This window comes from Poecilia latipinna, unplaced genomic scaffold (genome assembly GCF_001443285.1).
Source record: "Poecilia latipinna isolate Pla-1442-1.1 unplaced genomic scaffold, P_latipinna-1.0 Scaffold993, whole genome shotgun sequence".
Lineage (NCBI taxonomy): Eukaryota > Metazoa > Chordata > Actinopteri > Cyprinodontiformes > Poeciliidae > Poecilia > Poecilia latipinna.
The window spans coordinates 157938-179582 of record NW_015113609.1 but is presented as its reverse complement, the minus strand read 5'-3'; the positions used below and the strand labels follow the sequence as shown (position 1 = coordinate 179582).

General features: G+C 39.5%; 1 protein-coding gene across 1 annotated transcript; it reads right to left on the bottom strand.

The window, feature by feature from the left end:
* Positions 1-37: 37 nt before the first annotated feature.
* On the bottom strand, positions 38-12865 carry aqp9b (aquaporin 9b). The gene is made up of 6 exons (XM_015050488.1): positions 12644-12865; positions 11863-11989; positions 6586-6723; positions 6056-6174; positions 3728-3945; positions 38-390 (listed from the first exon to the last, which is right to left on the bottom strand). The coding sequence occupies exons 1-6, from the start codon at positions 12743-12745 to the stop codon at positions 231-233; spliced, it is 864 nt and encodes a 287-aa protein (XP_014905974.1). The 5' UTR covers positions 12746-12865; the 3' UTR covers positions 38-230.
* Positions 12866-21645: the final 8780 nt, after the last annotated feature.

The following is a 21645-nucleotide window of genomic DNA, read 5'->3' as shown; positions in this document are numbered from 1 at the left end:
ATNGATATTTTGGGAAAAAAAAAACGTTCACATTTCACCCCTAAATTTTGTGTTTATATTGCATGGCTATTGTTTACCCGAATATAAAAAGCAGGAAAATATATTTTAGTCAATTACTTAAAAAAAAGCTGGAATGTGCATCACGAGTCCAACTAGTGAAAAATATTTTGGATATTTATTTCCTGCTTTTATTAAGAAATTAACGCTCAGTTTGTTTATTTTGACTCCCGTTAAGTCATGGTAATGATTTCGTATTTGTCCTGAACGTTGTTGTCCTGTTTCTGCGGCTCAGGTTGGTGCAAGTCGATGAAGAGAAAGTAAATCCCGGCTCCGACCGCTCCGCCCACCATGGGTCCGGCCACAGGGATCCACCACCAGCAGCCTCCAGCTCTGCACACAGGACACCATCATTAAGCTGACGCACCGTTCTGTAAACTTTATCATATGCAAAAAATAAGTCTATTAAACTAAACTAAACTCAGCATTCTGGGAAATAGTTCCCACTCCTGTCTTTTTCTTCTTTCAGTTTTTTAAGTGCTTGCCTAAAAACTCTAGTTTATTCAACTGTTGGAGGTTTGACTAAATTAATAAAAAAATTTATGCAACTTACTCCTACAAGTTTATCTTTCACAAAGTCACACATAGGTTCAAAATCTAAAACTCTCAAAATGTATTTGACTTAAAGCAGAAGCTAGGTGTGCTGTGGTGGCGCAGGGGTTAAGCTCAACCCACACAAGGAGGCCTTAGTCCTCAATGTGGCTGTCGCAGGTTTGATTCCTGGCCTTTCCTGCATGTCTTCCTCATTATCACTATCAAATAAAGGCCAATAAAACCTATAAAAAGCAGAAGATAAGTAGACACAACTAAATGTGGCTCAAATGTCTTACAGTGTAGAAGCTGAATGCTGCTTCTCCATGTCTGGTTCTGGTGATGCAGAACCAGGAGACCTGAGCGGTCTGGAAGGTTGACACAACAACGCAGATTTACGGAGCATGTTGGGTTTATCAGGATTTGCTGCGATTCTGATCAGTTTCTTAATCAGTCCTTTTCTTCTACTGTATTTTTCAGACTATAAGCCGCTACTTTTTCCCCACGCTTTGAACCATGCGGCTCACAGCCCGCTGCGGCTTTTCTGTGGATTTTTCTTCCACCACCAGGGGGCTCTTTAGCAGGAAGTGAATCATTGGAAGTCAAAAATTGGAAATCAAAGAAGAAAGTGCTCATTTTCATTTAGAACAAGCACATGCTAGCAGCAGGCACGACAGAGAAATTTCTTAAAACTCATAAGCCGCTCATCATGGAAACACGAAGAAGTTCATATGATGCAGCTTTTAAGTTGAAGGCTAAAGATCTGGCAGTACAGGAGGGACATAGAGCCGCTGCATGTAAGCTTGGCGTGAACGAAAACATGGTGTTGGAGACGCAGGGCTGCGTCCTTAATATCAGATTGAAAAACCGAGAGCGGCAGAGATACCAGCGGTTTATAGCCTGGTGCGCCTTATATATGTACTTTCCATTATTTTTTTATTGTTGTTTTTTTTTTTTTTTTACTTTGCGGGTGCGGCTTATAGTGAGGTGCGCTCTGGGAAATACGGTAATTCATCCAACACAATATAAAGTAAAAATCCACATTAAAAAAAACACATTGTATATTCAGTCTGGTGTAACCATGAATTTATCGTGGATTACAGAACAGTCCTCTGCTTGTTGGTGTGCCCTCTCTCTCAGTCCTTTTAAACTCGTTTACTGAGATTACAGAGTACGGCGAGTCAGTGTCATGGTGTGGGCCGTTAATGGAGGTAAACGGATCCATGGACAGAAGTAAACAGTCGTCTGAACAGACTGAGTCTCTCTGTCAGGAAGCTGGAGGCGGCAGACGTCTGGATTAGAGGCTTAAATCTACTGATCAGCTCAGGAGATGGACTCTCTGGGTCACAACCGCTTCCCGCTGAGCAAAGAAAAACAGAAATTATCATGGTAGGAGACTGGGATGTAATATTTTCATTATAGCTCGGTTTAATTTCATTGACACTTTTTGTTTCTAGTTTTTATGAGTTAAATATTGTTTAGTTTCAGCTTGGTTTTTATTAGATATATTAGAAATAAGTATTGTTTTTCTAAATCTGGTTAAATCTTAGGTGCAGTATTGTGAAGCATGCTTCGATTGTGCAATAGAAGATACAATTTTCAAAAAGCGTATTAAATTATTGTTGAACAAAAACTGACTGAAGTTTTCTCCAAACTTTTGCCATTTTGCAGAATCTTGCAGCGCCACCAGGAGGAGCATGAAGTAATGACGACATAAACTGCTTTTGTGAGTCAAAAAAAAATTTCACATCAGTTCAAAAAGCTAATAAAGAAATTCATAAACATTAAAACAAATAAGGTTTCAGTATTTTAACGTTAGTTTTATATACTCTATAGTATTTTTTGTTTTTATTTCTTTCAGTTAAAAATATTTCTAATTTTCCGTTTTGTTAGTTAACTGTAATAAACTTGGTAGGATGCTTTAAATGCACGAAATTCAAACATTTTACATCTGTAAGTCCATTTATAGCTGAAGAATCCACATCTGGAGCAACAACTCATTATATTTATATTTCAGTATCATTTTCAAACTAGATAATAAAAAAAAAAAAAAAAAGCTGCTTTCACACACCCTGAGATTAACTGAGCAGCCTTATTACTGCACCGCTCTGGACTTTCTAGACGTTTTTACCCCAGCAGCGTTTTGTTCTTCGTTTGACAACCATAGCAGTCACTCTGAATGGCTTTAAGCAGCGACATGCACAGACGCTTTCAGGGGCAGGGGTTAAAAAGATTGGTCCAGAGCGGGGTCAAGGATGACGGCCACCGAGGGCAAAGGCACAAACAGCATGAATCTACCAACCATCCAAGCACTGGGCCTGACGAGGCGGCCGCAGGAATGTGTCCATCACACCAGTTTGGCTTTGAAGTAAAACCTAAATCATCCTGCCTGGACTGACAATGTGTTCAGGGAAACTAAAACTAAAAAAAGAAAAACAACTCAGCAGTGAATTTAAAGCTGGAAAAACAGCACAGAATGTTAAAAAGCAATATTTCAGTATTTCAAAAACAAACTGAGGATCTCTGCACGGATTGTTTTTTTATTTGTGGTCACAGTTTGGACATTTTTCTGATACCAGATGTCTGCTGTAATGAACAGATCAGTTTATGTTCATTTCATGAATGTTCCTTTAAATAATAATTATTAAAATTTGGATAAATATGTTGAATGCATTGCATTAAGCTTAAGCTTGCTTTTTATGTTTGTGACCGTTAAGAGGCATCTAAAACAGAAACCTTTGCTTCTTAGCGCACCTTATATATCAAACCTCATCCCAGTCCTGGAAACATGCAGTATCTCTAAAATTCAGCTGTAACAAAATTACATTAGTGAGCTGTTTTTATTTTTCATTTTTAGCTTTTTAATATTTGAGTTGAGGACATAAGATGTTGCGTGCATCTTTGATGTTCAAGTCTAAGGAACATACAGTGGTTCTATTTTTGAAATAAACTTTTAAATATTTCATACTTATATGTGGGAGAAGCTGTTCCTTTTAAACATGTATCGTGTTTAAAATATTAATTCAGATTGGACAGGAACAGAAACGGTTCTCCTCTCCGTAGAGAAGGCAGACGACCAGATTTTCACCAGTTTCTATTAGTTTTGAGGCTTTTTCTCACTACTAAAGACTTAAATCACCTGAACACCTCCATGCCCCAGCCGGCCACAGCAGTGAAGAGCCGGGGGCCCAGATCTCGAGCCGGGTTTATGGGATAGCCGCAGTTCAGACCCATGGAGACGCCGATGGCCATGATGGTCAGGCCGATGCAGAGCGGCTCCATGCCCTTTGGGGCGCCGATGTTCTTCCTGTCAGTGATGGCCAGGATGCACAGGACCAGGGCTCCGGTGGCAATAACCTTCCAAAGCAGAAGAAACGTCGGATAATTATCCAAACATTGTTCTGAATATCAGGAAAGGAAAAAGACACTGAAGTTGTTTTGGGTCTTTTGATCGACCGGGGCGCCGGCGCAGGCTGTGGAGCAGGACGCTCCCCCATCCTGGCCTTTGGGTTTGTGTTAGCTGCTGAATTTGCTTCTTGAGAGGAAGTTTTTGAGTCCTCTCATCTGCTGCAATGACCTCTGACCTGTTTCTCTCTAAGCCTATTAGGGGGTCTCTATTCCTGTTTCACGCTGCGTGGGACAGCTTCAAGGGGCACAATCATGGATTTTCCTGCCACATAGTGCCATTTTGTGGCACAGTCAAGTAACTGTGTTACTTTAAGATGTTATAGAATCAAATTTGACTTAAAAGAAATTTGAGTTCCTGATTTGACGTCTTGAAATTAGGTCTCTGTCTCTTTAAAAACTCTCTGACACTCCGCCTTCAGGAAGTCATGGCTTCTTTATTAACCCTTTAACGACATTTTTAGCAGCGTTACTCTGAGAAGCAGCTCATTTAATGAGCAGATGCCCAGCTCCACCAGGTGTTTGCTAATTGCTGCTGGCTAGTCTGAAGGAGCTGAGTGGGAGAGGCGGAGCTAGGTCCACCCAGGCGTTTTGCACAGCTGAATGGTTGCCATGGAGATTAAAGGATATCTCAAACATGCGTGAAAGAATCAAATCAAAACTCCAGATATGTTTTGATGAGGGAGTAACTATATAACATGATATAAAGCTAAAATATATTTTACATAAAACTGCCCCTTTAACATTGTTCCCCAGTATGAATGTTTATATATTTGCTACACCAGCTGCATCAATTGTATGTTGTTAAATATAAAATCTGTTTAAAGCTAAAACTTCACATTTAATTTTTCTTTTATCCGTATAAATAACAATTTGCTGGATATTTTTTCCCTCACATGACACCAAATTTCAGAAGCTCCAACTCCAGAAAACATGTAAAAGATTAACATGTACTCATGTTATAAGGCATTTATAACATGAGTACAAAGGAAATTATTTTTGCATCTCACCTTAAGGAACCTTAATTCAAACAACTAAACTTACAGTTTAATGTTTTGATTGGAGACACTGAAATCTTTCTCAGGTTTGTGCCAAACCCAGTGTTTTAACTTTTAAATGATCTGATCTTCTGCAGGTTTTAAAATAATTTAAATATAATGTCAAGTGCACAAAACATCCTAAAAACATTTCTACATGATAAAACTGCCTCCAACCTGGTAAAGATGTGTAAAAAGCCTGCAGGTAAATATATCTATACTGCAGTAATATTGTCTTTACACTGAAGAATTCCCTTTAACTACATTTGTAACTTGGAGATTTTTTCTCCTCACTAATCATCATCCAAAGCCATCTACCAGAAAATATTAGTTTTTCTAATAGCTTGTAAATATTTTAACTTTCCAGCAGGACATCAAATCTGTCCATCATGGAGAGGGTCAGTTTTTAAATTAAATATTGAAATAAATTATTTTTATTATGAAGAACTGGAAACACCTGCAGGAGTTAAAATTACCAACAAATGTTGTATTTAAAAATAAAATAATAATAATAATAATAATAATAATAATAATAATAATAATAATAATAATAATAATAATAATAATAATAATAAGAGTTTTAAAGTTAGGATCAATCAAAAATATTTCACTGTGTAAATATGTCAAAACAAAACAAAAAGTTTTTAAGGTTTGCTCTCAATTTTTACCAGAAATTTTAAAGAATGGAAAGGCCACTTTAACTTGAACTCCAAAATCCTGTTTTGTCTTAGTTATTTCTCCTATTTTTATTGTTTAATTGGATCTTTTGGTATCTAGAAGCCAGTAAAACATATTTTTGATAAAATCTAGAACACTTTTCTTTAAAATAGCAGATTAATATAACTCGAGTTTGTCAGCTTATCCACTGTGTATAAATTATCCCACAAACTTAACAGCACATAGTTTGAGCTAAAGCCTAAATATTCACTTTAAACCTGTGTAATTCAAAAAACATTATCATAAATTTCTTTAAGCTATATATTTCTGAGACGGTTATGATCAGAAGTATAAATTTTGAACTTCACCTGGTCAACAAACCCGTTTAGCACCGACAGATGTTTTGCAGGATAGGATGCAAATATGTTGGCCGTTGCATTTTCACCAGTAACTGCAAGATCTCCACTGGTGTAGTCCATCAAAGCATCTGAGGAGAGGAAAATTATCCACCAGATGTAAAAAAAAAAAAAAAAAAAAAAAAAAGTAGATTTAAAATATGGGACATTCAAAGTTTCCCCCAGAAAACTGGCTAAGCCTGGCGGTTGGATGCTGGGACAGTTGTTCATCCAGCGGCCCGTCGTGTTTTTGAGTTAAAAAATGCTTAAAGTTGACAGGAAATTTGAAAATATCACCTGATAATTGTGTGTTATTAAAAGATTGGAATATTAACACCTAAACACCAATCATAAAGTCTTAAAAACGCAAACATTTAAACATTGTTTAGCCTGGTGGGGGCAGAAGTAAAGCCTGGTGGCCCGCCAGGCTTGTAATACACTGGGGGAAACCCTGGACATTCCTCTGCTCTTGGTTTTGCCACACTTTCTACATTTAATCTCACCGTAGTACAAGCCAAAGACGGCACAGGAACCGGCGAATGCTCCGAGGAACTGCGCCGCCACGTAGACGGGAAACTTCTTCAGAGGCAGCTTCCCCAGAATCACCATGGCCAAAGACACGGCCGGGTTCACATGGCCTCCTGAACAAATCAAAAACTTCAACATCTGAGAGAGACACAGCGAAAAATTAAAAGGTTTTAAAACTACTCAGATTTTTATACAACAAAGTCACAGAAAAACAGATTTTTGCTCATTTTAAGTGATTTTTCTACAGACTTTTTTGTATTTAAAAACTAAAGTCATGCTGCCACAATATTTTCTACTTTTACTGTCTTTAAATTTAACAAAAATACTTTTCCCAATTTGATGCACTTACAATCAGAGTTAGCAAGTAAGAGTAGCACTGCTTATACATACTGTTACTAAAGCAGAAGTAAAAAATAGAAATCTAAACTATTATTCTAAGTTGGAGTAAAAAAAGCTACTCAAGTACTGAGCAACTTGTCAAAACATAAATTATTTAATATCTAAAAATAACATTATCAGATGGAGCAAAAATATAAAATATGTGGAAATTTTAAAGCTCAATTGAAAGTAATTCATATAAATAACATAATTACAAAAAAAGGAAACATTTTTCAAGATGAAACTGCAGCAGTGTGTGTGTGTGTGTGTGTGTGTGTGTGTGTGTGTGTGTGTGTGTGTGCGTGTGCGCGTGCATTTGTTTGTAATACCTTGTGGGGACGATTTTCCTGACATATACTACGTTGTGAGGACCAATTGCTCCTCGTGGGGAACAGAGCCTGGTCCCCACGAGGGGAAACCCTGTTTCTGGGTCAGGGGTCAGAGTTAGGGCTAAGGTATGAATTGAGTTTTGGTTAGGGTTAGGGTCAGGTATGTGATGGTTAGGGTTAGGCAAAGGGTAAAGGTAAGGTTTAGGCTGTAGAAATGAATGGAAGTCAATGGAAAGTCCCCACAAAGATAGCAACACAAACATGTGTGTGTCTGTGTGTGTGTGTGTGTGTGTGTGTGTGTGTGCGTGTGTGTGCGTGTGTGTGTGTGTGTGTGTGTGTGTGTGTGTCTTGCTGGTTAAAATACGGTTGTTCATCATCCAGTGAAATTACGCTCTGGGTGGAGAAGCCAAGTAAAAGTAAACAGAGCAGCGCAAAAAATATATTCCTAAAAGTTAAATGTTTTAATGTAAATGTAGCTGTTTTCTATAAAATCTGCTTTAACTCTTGCATGCAGCACTGATGTACATAGTTTCTTCCCCCACCAGCTCTTCCATTTTAACATTCTCTTCGTTTTTGAACAACTGAGATTCAAGAAGTTTTGCAGATCAAGCCTCAGCGGGCTGCAGATTCATGCAGTCATCAGCAAACCTCCTCCATTCATCCAACGCTTTCCGACTCACTCTTCTGGGTTTCTGCTCCCTCAGATCTGTTTTCCCATATTTTGTCCTGAAGCGAAGTGTTGAGGACATTCCAGCCAATTGTTACCAAGTGTGGGGTCATTTATTTAACACTCTGGGATCTTGGCTTTGACCTCACTGGGGTAACACCGCTGGGGGGTATCAGCCATGCGCCCATTGTTAATCTCCCCATCCTGTTCACAAACACCAGCCACGACAAGCAGCCGGCCCGGCCTGCCCGAATTGCTTCTGACATAATCTGCCTGAATCTGCTTAAGGCACACGTAGACTGCGGGTCATTAGAGTGACCATGATGTGTCACACTTACCGTACACTGTCAGCTAAAATCTGCCGACTACAAAGTGTTACCAATTGTGTTTTCTTCTCCTATGGGGCCGCTCTGCCAGGGAAGCCCAGAGAGCCGGGCTTGTCACACCTGACCCCCCTCATCTCCGCAGACCCATGCCCCTGTAAAGCTCATTAGTCCAATACCTACGATCATCTTCAGAGATGTCGTTGGACAGAAGCTTCCCACCAAGCTGCGGACCAAATGGCCCAGTCATGCAGCAAAAGCTTTCCATATATTAACCTCTCTGTCCTCTGGCTTTTCTGCTATTCTTCTGAAGTCTCCAAGCTGCTCTTAATAGGGAGCCGACTGTTGAAAAATCACAACATTCGTCTTCAGCGTCGATTCATGGTTTAATCTTCTGTTAATCTGAAGATTTACTCCAAAGAGAGAAACATACACCGGCCGTGAAAGTCATAAATGATTCTGTAAAATACGGAACCGTCCTGAAAGTGGAGTGAAATTTTATTTTCTACTTGTTCAAGTAGATTTTCTTATTATCTTGATTTTTACCTCACAATAATCATTATTATTCTGATGATGTTGCACAGAATAACCAGGTGTACAGTGATCAGCTTTAGCTGTTCTGCTAATGATTTTTATACCACAGGACTGACATATATGGATTTACTGCACAGCTCTGGAAAAGAGCCCACTGCACTGAACCCCATTGAAAACCTCCTGGCTTCTCCACCAAATGTTGATTTCTGAACTCTTCCTGAGTTAAAACATTAGTATTGTTGTCTCTGAATGAACATGAACTTGTTTTCTTTGCATTATTTGAGGTCTGAAAGCACTGCATCTTTTTTAAAATTTATTTTAACCATTTATCATTTTCTGCAAATAAAAACTAAATCTTTGCTTGTAATTTAATTAACATGTCAGTAGTTCAGAGAATAAAAGAACAATGTTCATTTTACTGAAACATAAACCTATAAAAAGTTAAATCAGAGAAAAGTGTATAAAAGTCTGAATAGATTTAGAATGTTTAATATTGAAACTATATATATAATAAATTCTGAAAATGTATATAATTATAAATAAAATATTTATTTTTACCTAAAGTATAACAATTGACACCATTTTCAAACAGGTATAGTAATGCATGTATTTTTCTGTTTGTCTATATAAACTGTAAATCACAAAATACATTTTTTTTTCATACTTTCTGCCTTAACTATTTCAAAACATGACTTTGCGGTTTATTAAACTTCTGCTTCTTAGAATCCGTTGCGGCCATCTTGAACTTTTGTCTAACTCTTTATATTCTCACCACTTCCTCACTGACAGTCACTGCTTTACCTCTGAACCATGATGAGTGACGTACTATGGTTTATGTCATTAAAATTTTAAAATACTTAAAGTGAAGTCCATTGTTGTATCGTCCACATATGTTTAAAGAGTCGTTATGGAAGGTTGTCTGTCAGCAGTCAGTCCCACAACAAATCTGAAGAGGCCTCTGACTGAAGACTGTAGGTGAGGAAGTGTTAACAGGTCCCGTTTTGGGCAGCAGAGATGATTTTCCACAGAAACACCTTCTAGGTGACAACATCAGTTCTTGTCTGGCCGTATGACGGAGACATTAGAAATGATCTGAGCCCGTTACGACCGCAGGAAGTTCCTGCTTGAACAGGAAGTTCCTCCTTCTCTCTCTCTTTTCATTGGTCCTGCTCTACTGCATCCATGAAGCCTCCTCCTTCAGCTCCTCTGGGATTCGGGGTCGTAGTTGACATATTATTGGATCTTTTGCGAAGCTAATCAGATGCTCCAAGTTGTAAAAAAAAAAAAAACAAACAAAAAAAAAACGCCTTGTCGCTATGGTTACATCAGAAGTCCCAGCTTCACGGCTTCCCAAACCAGACAGAATAATTATCCAAACACGCAAAGCCTCAACCGAAAAAAAAAAGTACTGACAAAAGTTTACTACAGGAACAAATAAGAGCTAACATACTGGAAATACTCCAACTAATTTAAAAGAACGCCACATGTTTTTGCTGCTGTTGCAGAATATACAGCTTTAGTTGAGAAAATGTGACTGCTGACAAACCTGACAGATTTTGGTAAAAAAGGATTTTTATTTTTATTTTTCCGACATTTTTCTTCTGACTGGAAGTAGCAACATCATTTCGAAGCGGCTCAGACAGAATCCTGAGCGAAAAAGATTAGGATGATGGCGCGGAGACCTGCAGAAAAGCTGCTCAGCAATTACAAGCCTGGTGTCACAATTCCTCTTAGTTGATTTTTTGAGAAGTGTAAAATCATTTTATGACATCGAGTTTCTTTTTATATGTGTATAAATATAAATACACACAGACAGTTTCTTTTTACGTTTTATCATTTTTGAGAGACATTTTTATCTCACTGACGGAAATAAACTGTTTTGGTTTAATGGCAGCAACGTTAAACGTAAAGGAGTACAAATAATAATACAGTTATCTCTACGCAGCCATTAATAACAAATAAATTAAAGTGATTTAAAAAACATTGTTTTGTTTTGCTGGAGACATCCAGCAACCCGTCTGAATAAAGAATTAATATTTTTCTCGCCTCCGTTGTCTGTCTCAGGATTAAAATACTTTTTGCTGCTGCAGAGTTAATCCACGTTTCTGAACAGAAATTATACGAGTGTAAAAACCAAATTAGTCAAATTAAAATTAATTGAATAAATGTATTTGGGCAACTAAAACACCTCAATTCAAACAAATTGTTGCTTATTTTGATAACCTGCTTTGTTTCAATAAAGCAACAAAGGTGTCAACTTGGTAAAGGTTTATACTGAAATGAGATTATAATCAAAATGTAATTTTGGATTTACAAACTAAAATGCTTGATTAAATGTGTAATAATTTAATTTCTGACATTTAATAACCTCTGAAATGAGTTTTTGTAGTGTTCCAGTAGCAAAGGTACTTTGAGAATAATTAAACCTTTTTTAAAGCCAAAACACTGAAGCATTTCTTCTCATTACCAGAAAGTAAAAACTCAAAAACTGAAATGTTTGCAGGATCAGAAAAGGACATAATTAATTTGCACCACTATATTTTGTCCTGCCTCATATTTATACCTGATATGTGCTTATTTGGATCCTTAATCGCAAATTACTGCTTGAATTAAAACTGGGAATTGTAAAGTAATTTATTAAATGTCACAAACAAAACCTAGACTATCTTAATTATCTGCTATTTTTTTTTTTTTTTTTTACAAGAGTCCCATTTTTTCCCAATTATCAGGTTACATTATTTTGCCTGATTTTATCTCCATAAACTTGAGGATTTGTCACTTGCATCACTGCAGAAACTAACAGCCTGATTTATGTTTCCTAATCATATTGGAAGAAAATTTGACTTGGAAATAGTTGAGCTTTTGGAGGAAACTTTTAAAAAACATCAACAAACTTTTACATGTCAACGTCACACAGTTTTGGTTGAGAAAGTGGAAGAATTTTCATATTTTCTTTCTATGTTTTCCGCCAGTCAGGAATCAGAGTCGACCTGGAGAGAACCGGTCTGAATCGTCTCTTACCTGACACTCCCCCCGCCATGTAGACGGCCATCATGACTCCCAGGGTGAAACCGACGTGGATGGTGAGCGGCTCTCCCAGAGCCCCTTTACTCAGCACCGTCTGGGCCACTGAACCGCATCCAAAGAGCTGGGACACAGACAAGAACAAAAACACAAAGAGCGCAGCTAGAAAAGCCTCATTGTTTCTAATCATTCCAATTAAGCTCACCATTAACACTAGCCCTCTTGTCCACAAACAGCCTCTGACTGCCACAGACAATTTGTCCAAGCTGGAGCTCAAAACAATAATTAATCCCTCACTTATTAGGTAAAAGGCACAAGTAATTTAGAGGGGGAGGAGGAGGGGGGGGGGAGTGTTGAGGCAAAGCAGTCATCCACAAATAAAAAGGGTTGTTGTGGAAGATGCATCACCCCTCTGATGGGCCGTCCCAGACATTAAAGCAGACTTTTTTCTTCTCTTTGAGGTGGCAGCTGCAGCTCAGAGGGTTTCAGGTGGAGGCTGGGACTCTCTACTGGAAGATAACACAGTGCTGCTCTGCATATTACTTCAATAATTATCTACTTTTTACAACCTTGCAGCTACAAGAAACACATTATGTGTGGAGGGAAAAAGCCCTAAAATATCACATCAGTTCCACCTTCTCCTCAGAGAGCCTCCAATTATCTGCTAGCAGAGGCATTTGAGGGGCTGCGGTCAGTCCGCAGAGACTCTTATTAGCCGCTTTAAAGCGGCTGTTTAAGCTGGGTGACAGGTGCAGAGGGAGGGAGGAGAAACACTCACGATCAGGACAAAGATCCCCAGAAACTCCGCCAGGAACTCCTTCACGATGTCCCGCCTCAGGCCAAATTTCTCCTTCATCTTCCTCCTGCTCTCTTCTTCCATGCTTTGTTGTTGTCGGGCGTTATTTTCTGGGACTGTTTGATGCCTTCCTCCGATCACAACAAACAGCCAACAGCTCTGATGGAGGCAGAGCGGAGCTGAGAGCGCAGGCTGTCGCCTCCCACTGCCGGACGCGCTAAGCTCCCTGCTTCTGTTTCCCGGGACAGCCACAAGGGGTCCGCTTTAAAAAACATTATTATTATTATTATTATTATTATTATTACTACAGTAATAATGTCTGGATCAGCGCATTTCAGACCCAAACAAGACACATTCAAGTTCCTCTACTCAAGAAATATTAGCTTTACAATAAATAAGAAAAAGGAAACTAAATCTCAACTTAATTTGTCAGGTTTGTTTGTGCTTTTAGAGGCAAATAAGAATATTTATTACACTGTAAATAGGCTATTGCTAAAATAACTCACTTTATCTTTAAAGCATCTCTTCTAATTTATTTTACAGGGAAATTGATATTAAATGATCACAAGACATTTTTTACTGTAAAACAAATTACAGATGGTCTGTTTGAACAACTTTAAATGGTTTATGTTATAAAAATTAAAAGTCGTTTTAAGTCATGTAAAAATTAACATTTTACAGTAACCAAGAGTCAGCAACTCTAAACTATTTTTATTAGGACTAACTAAGCTTCAGATTTTTGAATTTTCCCAGCATGCATTGCAAATCTACCCTAACATGATGTGAACAGATGATATAACACAATACTGCTAATTATTGATAATAACATTTATTTCACAAACCACACAGTCATATTCTGCACATTGTCTGTACTGAATTCCTGTTTTAAAAACAGTAATTTACACTTAAAACAACAAACATTGTTTACAGTGTGAACAAACACATTTTTAGCTCTATAATGTTGTATGAGTCATTATAAACGTAATAAAAACCGTTTTGTTAAAAAAAATCTGTGGAGTACACACTGCTGTTTGGGTAAAGATAAACACTCGTTGCACTTAACTGAGTCATAATTATAAAATTAAAAGAAATAATTTTTATTTTTTTTCCATTATAATTTTATATTAAAAACCAGGAATATGACATGTTCTGATTCTGATTTTTTTTAGAAGTCCTAAGAATTAAAAACAAACAAAATAAACACATATAGGAAAAATGTTCACGAGAAAATAAATTAGGGGCAACTAAAAATGTTCAAACCTATAAAATACCCAGCAGTGTTTATGACACGGTTCACGTTTTTTTGGCTTTTCTCGTTACATGAACAAACACTCACGCAACATTTTAAGGCTTGGAAAATAAACAATTGGACTTTATTTCTGCGACTTTTACGGTTTTGAAATAATCAGCCACGCATCTTTTACCAATCCTTCAGAGGCACTCGAGCTTATCGACGTCCTTTTAATGCTCTGTCACAATTTATTTCTCATTTCTTTCCTCATGCAGCTGGAAGCCAACACAGATTCCTTCCACTCATCCCATTTGTCATTTCTCCACGTTTCTTCTTTATTTATTTATTTTTTGCTTGTCACCACCTCGGTGCCTCCTGCATTTTACAGCCATCAACTTGTGCAACGCGTGAAAAACTCGTTTCTTCCAACAGAGGGCGCTCGATGAATGCGTTTGAAGCGCTGCTCACACCTTCTGCTCCGGTATGTCTTATCTTCCGTTTGCTGGGCTCTGTGAAAAAAAAGAAAGAAAGAAAAGGTGAGGCGACAGGCGGAGGACGGGATGTTTTTGAATCCATTAATCAACGTCACGGCTGCAGGCATGTCCTCTTTGATGTGAAACAGACACTTTGGAGAGTGTCGCCCAGGCTGTGAAAAAGCACTGATGTGCTGATGGAGGAAAAGCACCCACTCCGGGGTTTGCAAATGATGGAGCTACATCTGTCTCCAAACGTCTTCTTTGTCCTGTCAAGAAGCTGAGCTTGCAAACCTTCATGTTGAGACTTTAATCCAACAGGAGAAGTAATATTTCCCCCTGCCCCCTTCATTTTTGTCTGATGATGTACATTTCAAAGACAAGTAAGATCTCCGTTAATCCTGAAACAGCTTCTGCTCCTGTTGAGCTGCAAAGGCATTTCTTTGGAAAGGAGGTAAAGCATTTGAACTTTATCTAAAACTTTAAAGTCAGACAGAGACAACCAGAACAATAATAATAAAAAAAATGTTGAGCTCATTCCTGAAGGAAAAAGCAACTTCCTCCATCCTCATGACATCAGAAATGAATTGTGAACAATCACATTGTTTAGAAGGCTGAGTTCAGTTGCCTGATTTCTACTGAATCACTGAAACTTAACCTGACTGGCAACATAAATGACCCTAAAACATCTGTTAAAATAACAGCTTCATCCCATTACAGAAAGTCTGAAGCCATTTCTAATGCTTCGGATCTCCCGTAATGCAACAGAAGATAGGAAACAGTGACGAACCAGTCGAACAAATTCTTACAAAAAAGAAAGACCAACATCTGAAAGTGCTGTAGGCCTCGGCTTCCTCAGATTCACAAATTGAAAACCCGCTTGGACTTGAAAGAATGCAATGACTCAAAACATTTTGATGACGATTTTGGGAAACATTCTGCCGGTTTGTGAGACAAAGGTGGCCATTTTGGTCCCACTACAGCCAACATTCAAACAACATGACGAACAGTCAAAAGTAGGGATGTTGGTGATGGTCGTGACTCGTTTCGCTGCTTAGAAGACTTGATTTAATGGATGAAACCACAAATCATGTTTGTTTTTTTTACCATAAAATCCAGCAGGAGAACGTCCAACCATCAGTCTGAGAGTTAGAGCTCACCAACAGGCCAACCTCTAAAAACCTCAAAAAAAAAAAAAAAAAAAAAAAAAGTCAAAGTCTGGACTCACATCTAGTAAAGACTCTGTAGAGTGTTAACTCTCTGGTGTTGGATTAAATTCATTCTGCAAAGCGGAGTGGGACAAACTGAAACACTCACTACACATCAAATTCTGCAGAGTTAAATCAACGCTGTGACCAATCTACTTGGTCCTTGTCAGAATTGGAGTTAATTTAAATATTTTCAGAGTTATTTCAACAAGAAATTGAGTAATTTTAACGCTTGAAAAAGTTATAACTACTCAAACTGTTGTTGAAATGACTCTGTAAGAGTTAAATTAATGCCAATTCTGAAAGGGACCAAATAGACTCGGCATAGTGTTGATCTAACTTTGCAGAATATGTTGTGTACCAGTCGTGAAATGGTTTGAAACCAGTTGCTGCCAGCAACTAAACCAGTTAGGAGGCAATCACAGCTTAACTCAGCGTTGGTGTAATAGCATACCCCAATAACTCTGCTCTTTTATTTACTTGGGTTAATTTGAGCTTGTATTGAAACCTATTTAAATCATATAAATGCGGAACAAGAAGAAAACCGCAAGCGGCCAAACACTGCGCCCAAGTGCAGCGATGTGCGGATGTTTATTGGGTGCTTTTGAAAGGAGACTCTGGGAGGAATTATCACCTGCAGGACAAATTTGTGCCCACAGCACCCCGGCGAGCTGCAGCAATCCCTGCAGTCCGCGATTTACATGACAGCGCCGGCCGTGGGGAGGTTGTGTTAGGCAAATCAGCCCACAGGGTGAGAGCGAGCTGAAAGGCAGGGTGACACTTTTATGTCACCTATGTAGGAAATTGTTAATGACGACCTTATTGGAGTGACTTTTACTTCTAAACTAAACCAAATATTAACACATAGAAGCCAGAAAACTTCATTTAAAAAATATTACGGCTCAGATCTGGGACCTATTTCCTTTTTTCTTTTCCCTGTGCAATTTAAAACAGCCGCAACCTTAATATGCGGAGTTATTATCAGCGCTCTGCGCACATATGAGATAATCAGTTCCAGACCTGTGTGATAACTCGCCGCAGGCTCTGTGAGCGTGATATTTGTGTATGTAAAACTATGAATAAGTATGTAAAAAAAAAAAAAAAAAACCTCCAACTGTTGCGGACTGAAAGCGACTGCGGAAAGTGAGTGTGAGGTGGGTTGGGTGCGTGTGTTCCTCCTCCTCAACACGCATGGCTTGAGGTCATTTATGTAAATGCTCGGATTTAATTTTCAAAAGGACGGCCCTTTCCCCCTTCTCTCCTCGCCCAATGAAAACGAACCGCAGCCGACACCTGGCTATAAACCCAGGAAGGAACCCGGAGCTCTAATCAGAAACCCGCTGGAAGGAGGAAACACCGGAGGAAGGCGCAGTGAGCAGGGAAGCAGGCAGGCAGGAAGACGAGCGGAGCGACCAGCCGCGATGACTTCGAGTAAGATCGAGATCCCCGGAGAGGTGAAGAGCGACCCGGCTGCTCTCATGGCATCCCTCCAGCTGATGCCCTCCCCGGTGCCCAACCCGGAGATCAAGCACACCAAGGTCTGTTCCCGTCCTCCCCGCGGACACGTTCGGCTGCGCTCTCAGCTCCGAGATCTGGACTTTCTCCAGAGTTTGCGCGGAGTTTTTTTTTCCACGGACAGGACGTCACAGCTTTATTATTTATTAATTACTATCTAAAGTCCCAACTGAGTGGAAACATCCTCCCTACGACGGAGGCGCACTTAATATTTCTAATTTCGCTCGCACACGCTCTCAATAAATTACACATTTAAGAAAAACACGTTTTACTTGCACTGCTGAGATTATGATAAAGTCTCGTAATTGATTTGCTTAAAGAGGCCGAATTAAATTGAAAGTATTTGATGAGGCAATAATAAAAAAAAAAAAGCGTGCGCTGAGTTTTAGACGCTGCTAAAAATTTACAACCAGTCACATGCTCTTCCTGTCATGTTGTTTCATTTTTTATTTCACCTGGATTGCAGACATTATTACATTATTTCACTTCGCTGCGGGAAACCAATTTATAAACTGCATTTTTTATGGGGCTATTAAAATTTTATAGAAAACAGCAAAAATTGGAACAAAAAGCCTCTCTGTTTCTCATTTAATTCTCATCATGAAGCTTTTATGGGTTTTTTTTTCTAGTCCCTCAATTTACATTATAATAGCTCACAGTGAAATTAGGCCTCAGTGGAATTGAGACAAATTCAAGCACATGCCAACGACTTACAGTATTTGCTTTTAGTCGAGTTTATAATGGCAAAACACCTGGAGTTCAAATCCAAGTAGTAGCTCAATGTTACGATTTCGGTGAGAGATTTAGTCTTTGCTGACCTGAAGTTTGTTCAGAGGGTGAATAGTTTGGAGGTGAAATGTGTGTCTTGTTGCAGCTGGGCTGCTTTGCTGAAAATACTTTTTTTTTTTTTTTTTTGAGGAGGGGGCGGGAGATTCAGAAGCAAACTGGGAAAACGAGAAGTGGATCTAGTAAAATGTGATTTCTGGTATAAATTGTGGCACTCTATAGAAAAGCGAGGTTCTCCACAGTGAGGCGTTTTTGGACGGATCCCTGCAGGAATGTGTAGTTGGAGGTCTGGTTGTGAGCAGCCTGCTCCAGTTTCTGGCCTCTTGAGCGCTCCTCCTGCAGAACAAGTGTTTTTATGATTGCAAGACAAAAGGGCGTCTATGGAGGGACAGACCGGCGATAATGTGGGAGGAACTGCTTTGTGTTAACACGTATCCAGTGTTTTGAGAGCAAAGGCCACGCGGCTGCATGCAGAGGAGGATGGCGCACGTTGCAGGTTGAGCCGCGTGCTTCCCTTCCCCTGAAGAGGTGGAAACGATGGAGCACTGGAGGAAATTTAGGGAGCGACTTGGTGAATTAACCCCCAGGAATTTGGATCATCCAGTCCCTGCCGGCCCGGCGGACCAGGGGGCAAGAGGGCTCTGATTTATGGGCACCCCTGATGTGGGCTCTCCTCACACCCGGTTCCTGAACTCCACCCTGCGCTGGAGAGATGTCCTCGAAACTGACCGGTTTGGAGATGCGAACGTTCAATTTTTCATAACTTAACATCACTTGGATTGCATAGAGATATGGCTGATAGATTATCCTGCCCTGACAGATCTCCTGTAGAAGAGAGAAGCTCGTGATAAAAAAAAAAAAAAGGTTATTGCCCCTTGTCCCTTCACCGAGTCATGAACTGCTCGCCTTTCAAAGTCACATTGTGTAATTGTATTGGACGTCTCCCTTTGTGTGCATAAGTAACTTTACTTTAATTAGTCCCTTACTCTCACCTTTACTTGGCAGAAGTAGTTCAAATGGGAAGAATAAGAGAGTGATGATTACTATTTACTGATGTTTTGTGCTTTTCCACGTGTAGCAGGAGGGAGGAAAAGTGAGTTTGTTGAGGTTGTTCTCCCGTCAGCTACCTCTGGTCTTTGTGATTTTTCACACAGCTTGGTGATAATGAGCTGTTAAACCAGACACTCTGTGGGACGAATTTAACAGAAAGGGAGAATAAAAGCCGGGGCCTTTCCTGCTTTTTTTGTTGTTGTTTTGTTTCTTTTTACATTTTTCAGCTCGTGATAAATAAATCAAGTACATGGTAAAATCTGAAAACTTAAAAAAAAAAAAAAACAGTTTCATAACAGCTTTATTTTGACGTTTTGTAAAAACGTCCTCGTTGGTTTTATTGAGGCTGTAATTGGATAATGACCTGTGCCACAAATCTGGAGAACTTGAAAGCTGCTAGAGCTCATTAGCCTTGTTCGGTGTGTGAGTTACAGATCTCCTAATCCAATGAAAAGTGATAAATTTTCTTTGTTGCTTTGCTCATGGTGGCATAAGTGCACTTTTCACCATAGGAACCTGCTCTGAGTCCGCCTGCCGAGGGCCCGTGTGTTTGTAGAGCAGCCAATGCAGAGACGTCCTCTTTGGTTTGCATGAAGAGGAGCCTCCATCAATCTGTCACTGATTGAGATAGTACAGATGGAGGCTCGGGGGCTCCCCGATGCTCTGCTGCTGTCCGCCGGGGTGTAAATTATGACCCTGCCTCACTGTGTGGGTTAGCGGCCCCGCCTCGCCACAGCCTGACCTGCAGTCCTGGAGTTTTTCACTTCAAAACCTCCATCTTACCGCGATCGAGATCAAACGCAGCCCAAAGTCGGGGGATACGATGATTTATCACGACGAGCACAGCGAGAGCCTCCTCTCCCTTCTCCCTTCCCTCCGCTTACACAACATCACATGGCCGCCAGGCTCCGCCGCGCACATCTCTTTGGCCGTGACAGGCTAAGTGTGCAGCGCCATCAATGTGTCCGTCGGTGTGAAATGCCCACTTGTGCAGCAACTGTAAATTACGGTCTGGGCTCAGACGTCAGCGTCGCGTCCCCTCGTCTCTTAATCACAGCTGAAGGGAGACGAGTGACAGCGAGGTTACCCCTCCAACTTCCTCTCCGTTCTTTGTTCGACGTGTAAATCCTCGCGGTGTCATTATAGAAAACACTTGGCTTCATAAATCTGTTGCACTAAACTCTTCCTTCAGTGCGCACACAGAAAAAAAAACAAACAAAAAAAACCTTCCTCTGTGTTTGTCTGTGAAAGAGAAGGACGTTTCTTTATAAATTACTTCCTCTCTGTCTACTGATCCCAAGAGTGAAACTATGCAAAAATTTTCTTTTAACACTCCCTTGACTTGACTTTTAAAGAACTGTAAAGTACACAGGAAACACGTCAAAGCCTCTGTAATTAGAGCAAGGAGGTCAGTTTTCATTGCTGATGCATGGAAATGAATCTGCCGTTTTTCTCTCCTTCGTTAACCCTTCATAGGAGGATTCAGTTTTTGTCTTACTGAGCTTTAAAAACATTTTTTTAACAGCCTGGTTTTCTAATATGTGACACTTTCACAGACATGCAGATATCACAGCCAAACAGAGAGATTTCAGGTGCATTCGCATTTACAAACAGCGTGTAAAATACACAGATAAGAAATCAATCGTTCGTATTTCAAATAAGATAAACTTTTCCTTTAGTTTAGTTTAAACTTGTAGGGAAACTTGCCCTAAAGTTAAGCTAAACTTTAGGGCAAGTTTTGAGCACCAACACTGTTTCTATTTGCAAAATATCACAGAAAGTTTTTTATTACTTTCTTTAATTTCAGAAGTGGACCATGCGTTTTAAACCTGCTGTGAAAAATGTTAATTAAAAAGATTAAATAACATTTGAGTTAATTGGAGAAACACGTGAGGATGGGTTCCATGATGTCACTGATTCTTTCTGTGACATCATGGAAAAAAAATCAAAAGGAATGATCCAAAAAATCAACAAGAGATTGGTGGATTTCGAAAAACCTGGTTAATCATCGGCTGCAGTTTCCAGACGTCTGAAGAAGCCAAGGTCATCTGTTCAAATAGTTATAATGAAGCATAAACAGTATGAGGATGTGCAGCAGAAAGAGGACGGGTTCTGTGTGATGAAGATATTTCAGTGTAAAGATGCTGGATGAAGCCAGGAGACGCTTACGATCCACAGCAAAACGAGACCGGAAAGGTCACTCAGCGAGGAAGAGGTCATTACTCCAGGAGGAAGGTCAAAACCCAGATTACAGATGGCAAATGAATCCTGGGACAAATCAACAAAACGGGACTATAATCCGATGAATCAAACATGTTCTTATCGACACATTTAGAGGAAACGGCGAACATCATCACAGCTCTGAAGAACAGGAAGGGCAGCATCACCTTGTGGGGGCGTTTTGGTGCGCTTCACAAAATCTGTGACATCATGTAGAAAGAAAGTTACGTTGAAATACAGAAGAGATCAACCAGGAAGTAAAAGATCGGGGCACATATTGAAAATGACCCAAAGCATTCAGCCAAATTAATTATAAAGTATCTTAAGACAAAAGAAGTCCATATTTCAAAGTGACATACAGACCTGAATGGACCAAAATGCCACCAAATTATAGTTGAGTTTCCACTGAACCAAATCGTACAAAAAGTAATTTTACAAGTGTATGTAAACTTCTGAATTTTAATCCTTCCAGACCAAACGTAGAGCCGACGATCCAGCCAT

Coding starts and splice junctions, on each gene's coding strand:
- aqp9b (XM_015050488.1), bottom strand. CDS start 12,745: ATGGAAGAAGAGAGCAGGAGGAAGATGAAGGAGAAATTTGGCCTGAGG. Junction 11,990..12,643: donor TGGGGATCTTTGTCCTGATC/GTGAGTGTTTCT, acceptor TCTGTGTCCCAG/CTCTTTGGATGCGGTTCAGT. Junction 6,724..11,862: donor CATGGCGGGGGGAGTGTCAG/GTAAGAGACGAT, acceptor TGATTTGTTCAG/GAGGCCATGTGAACCCGGCC.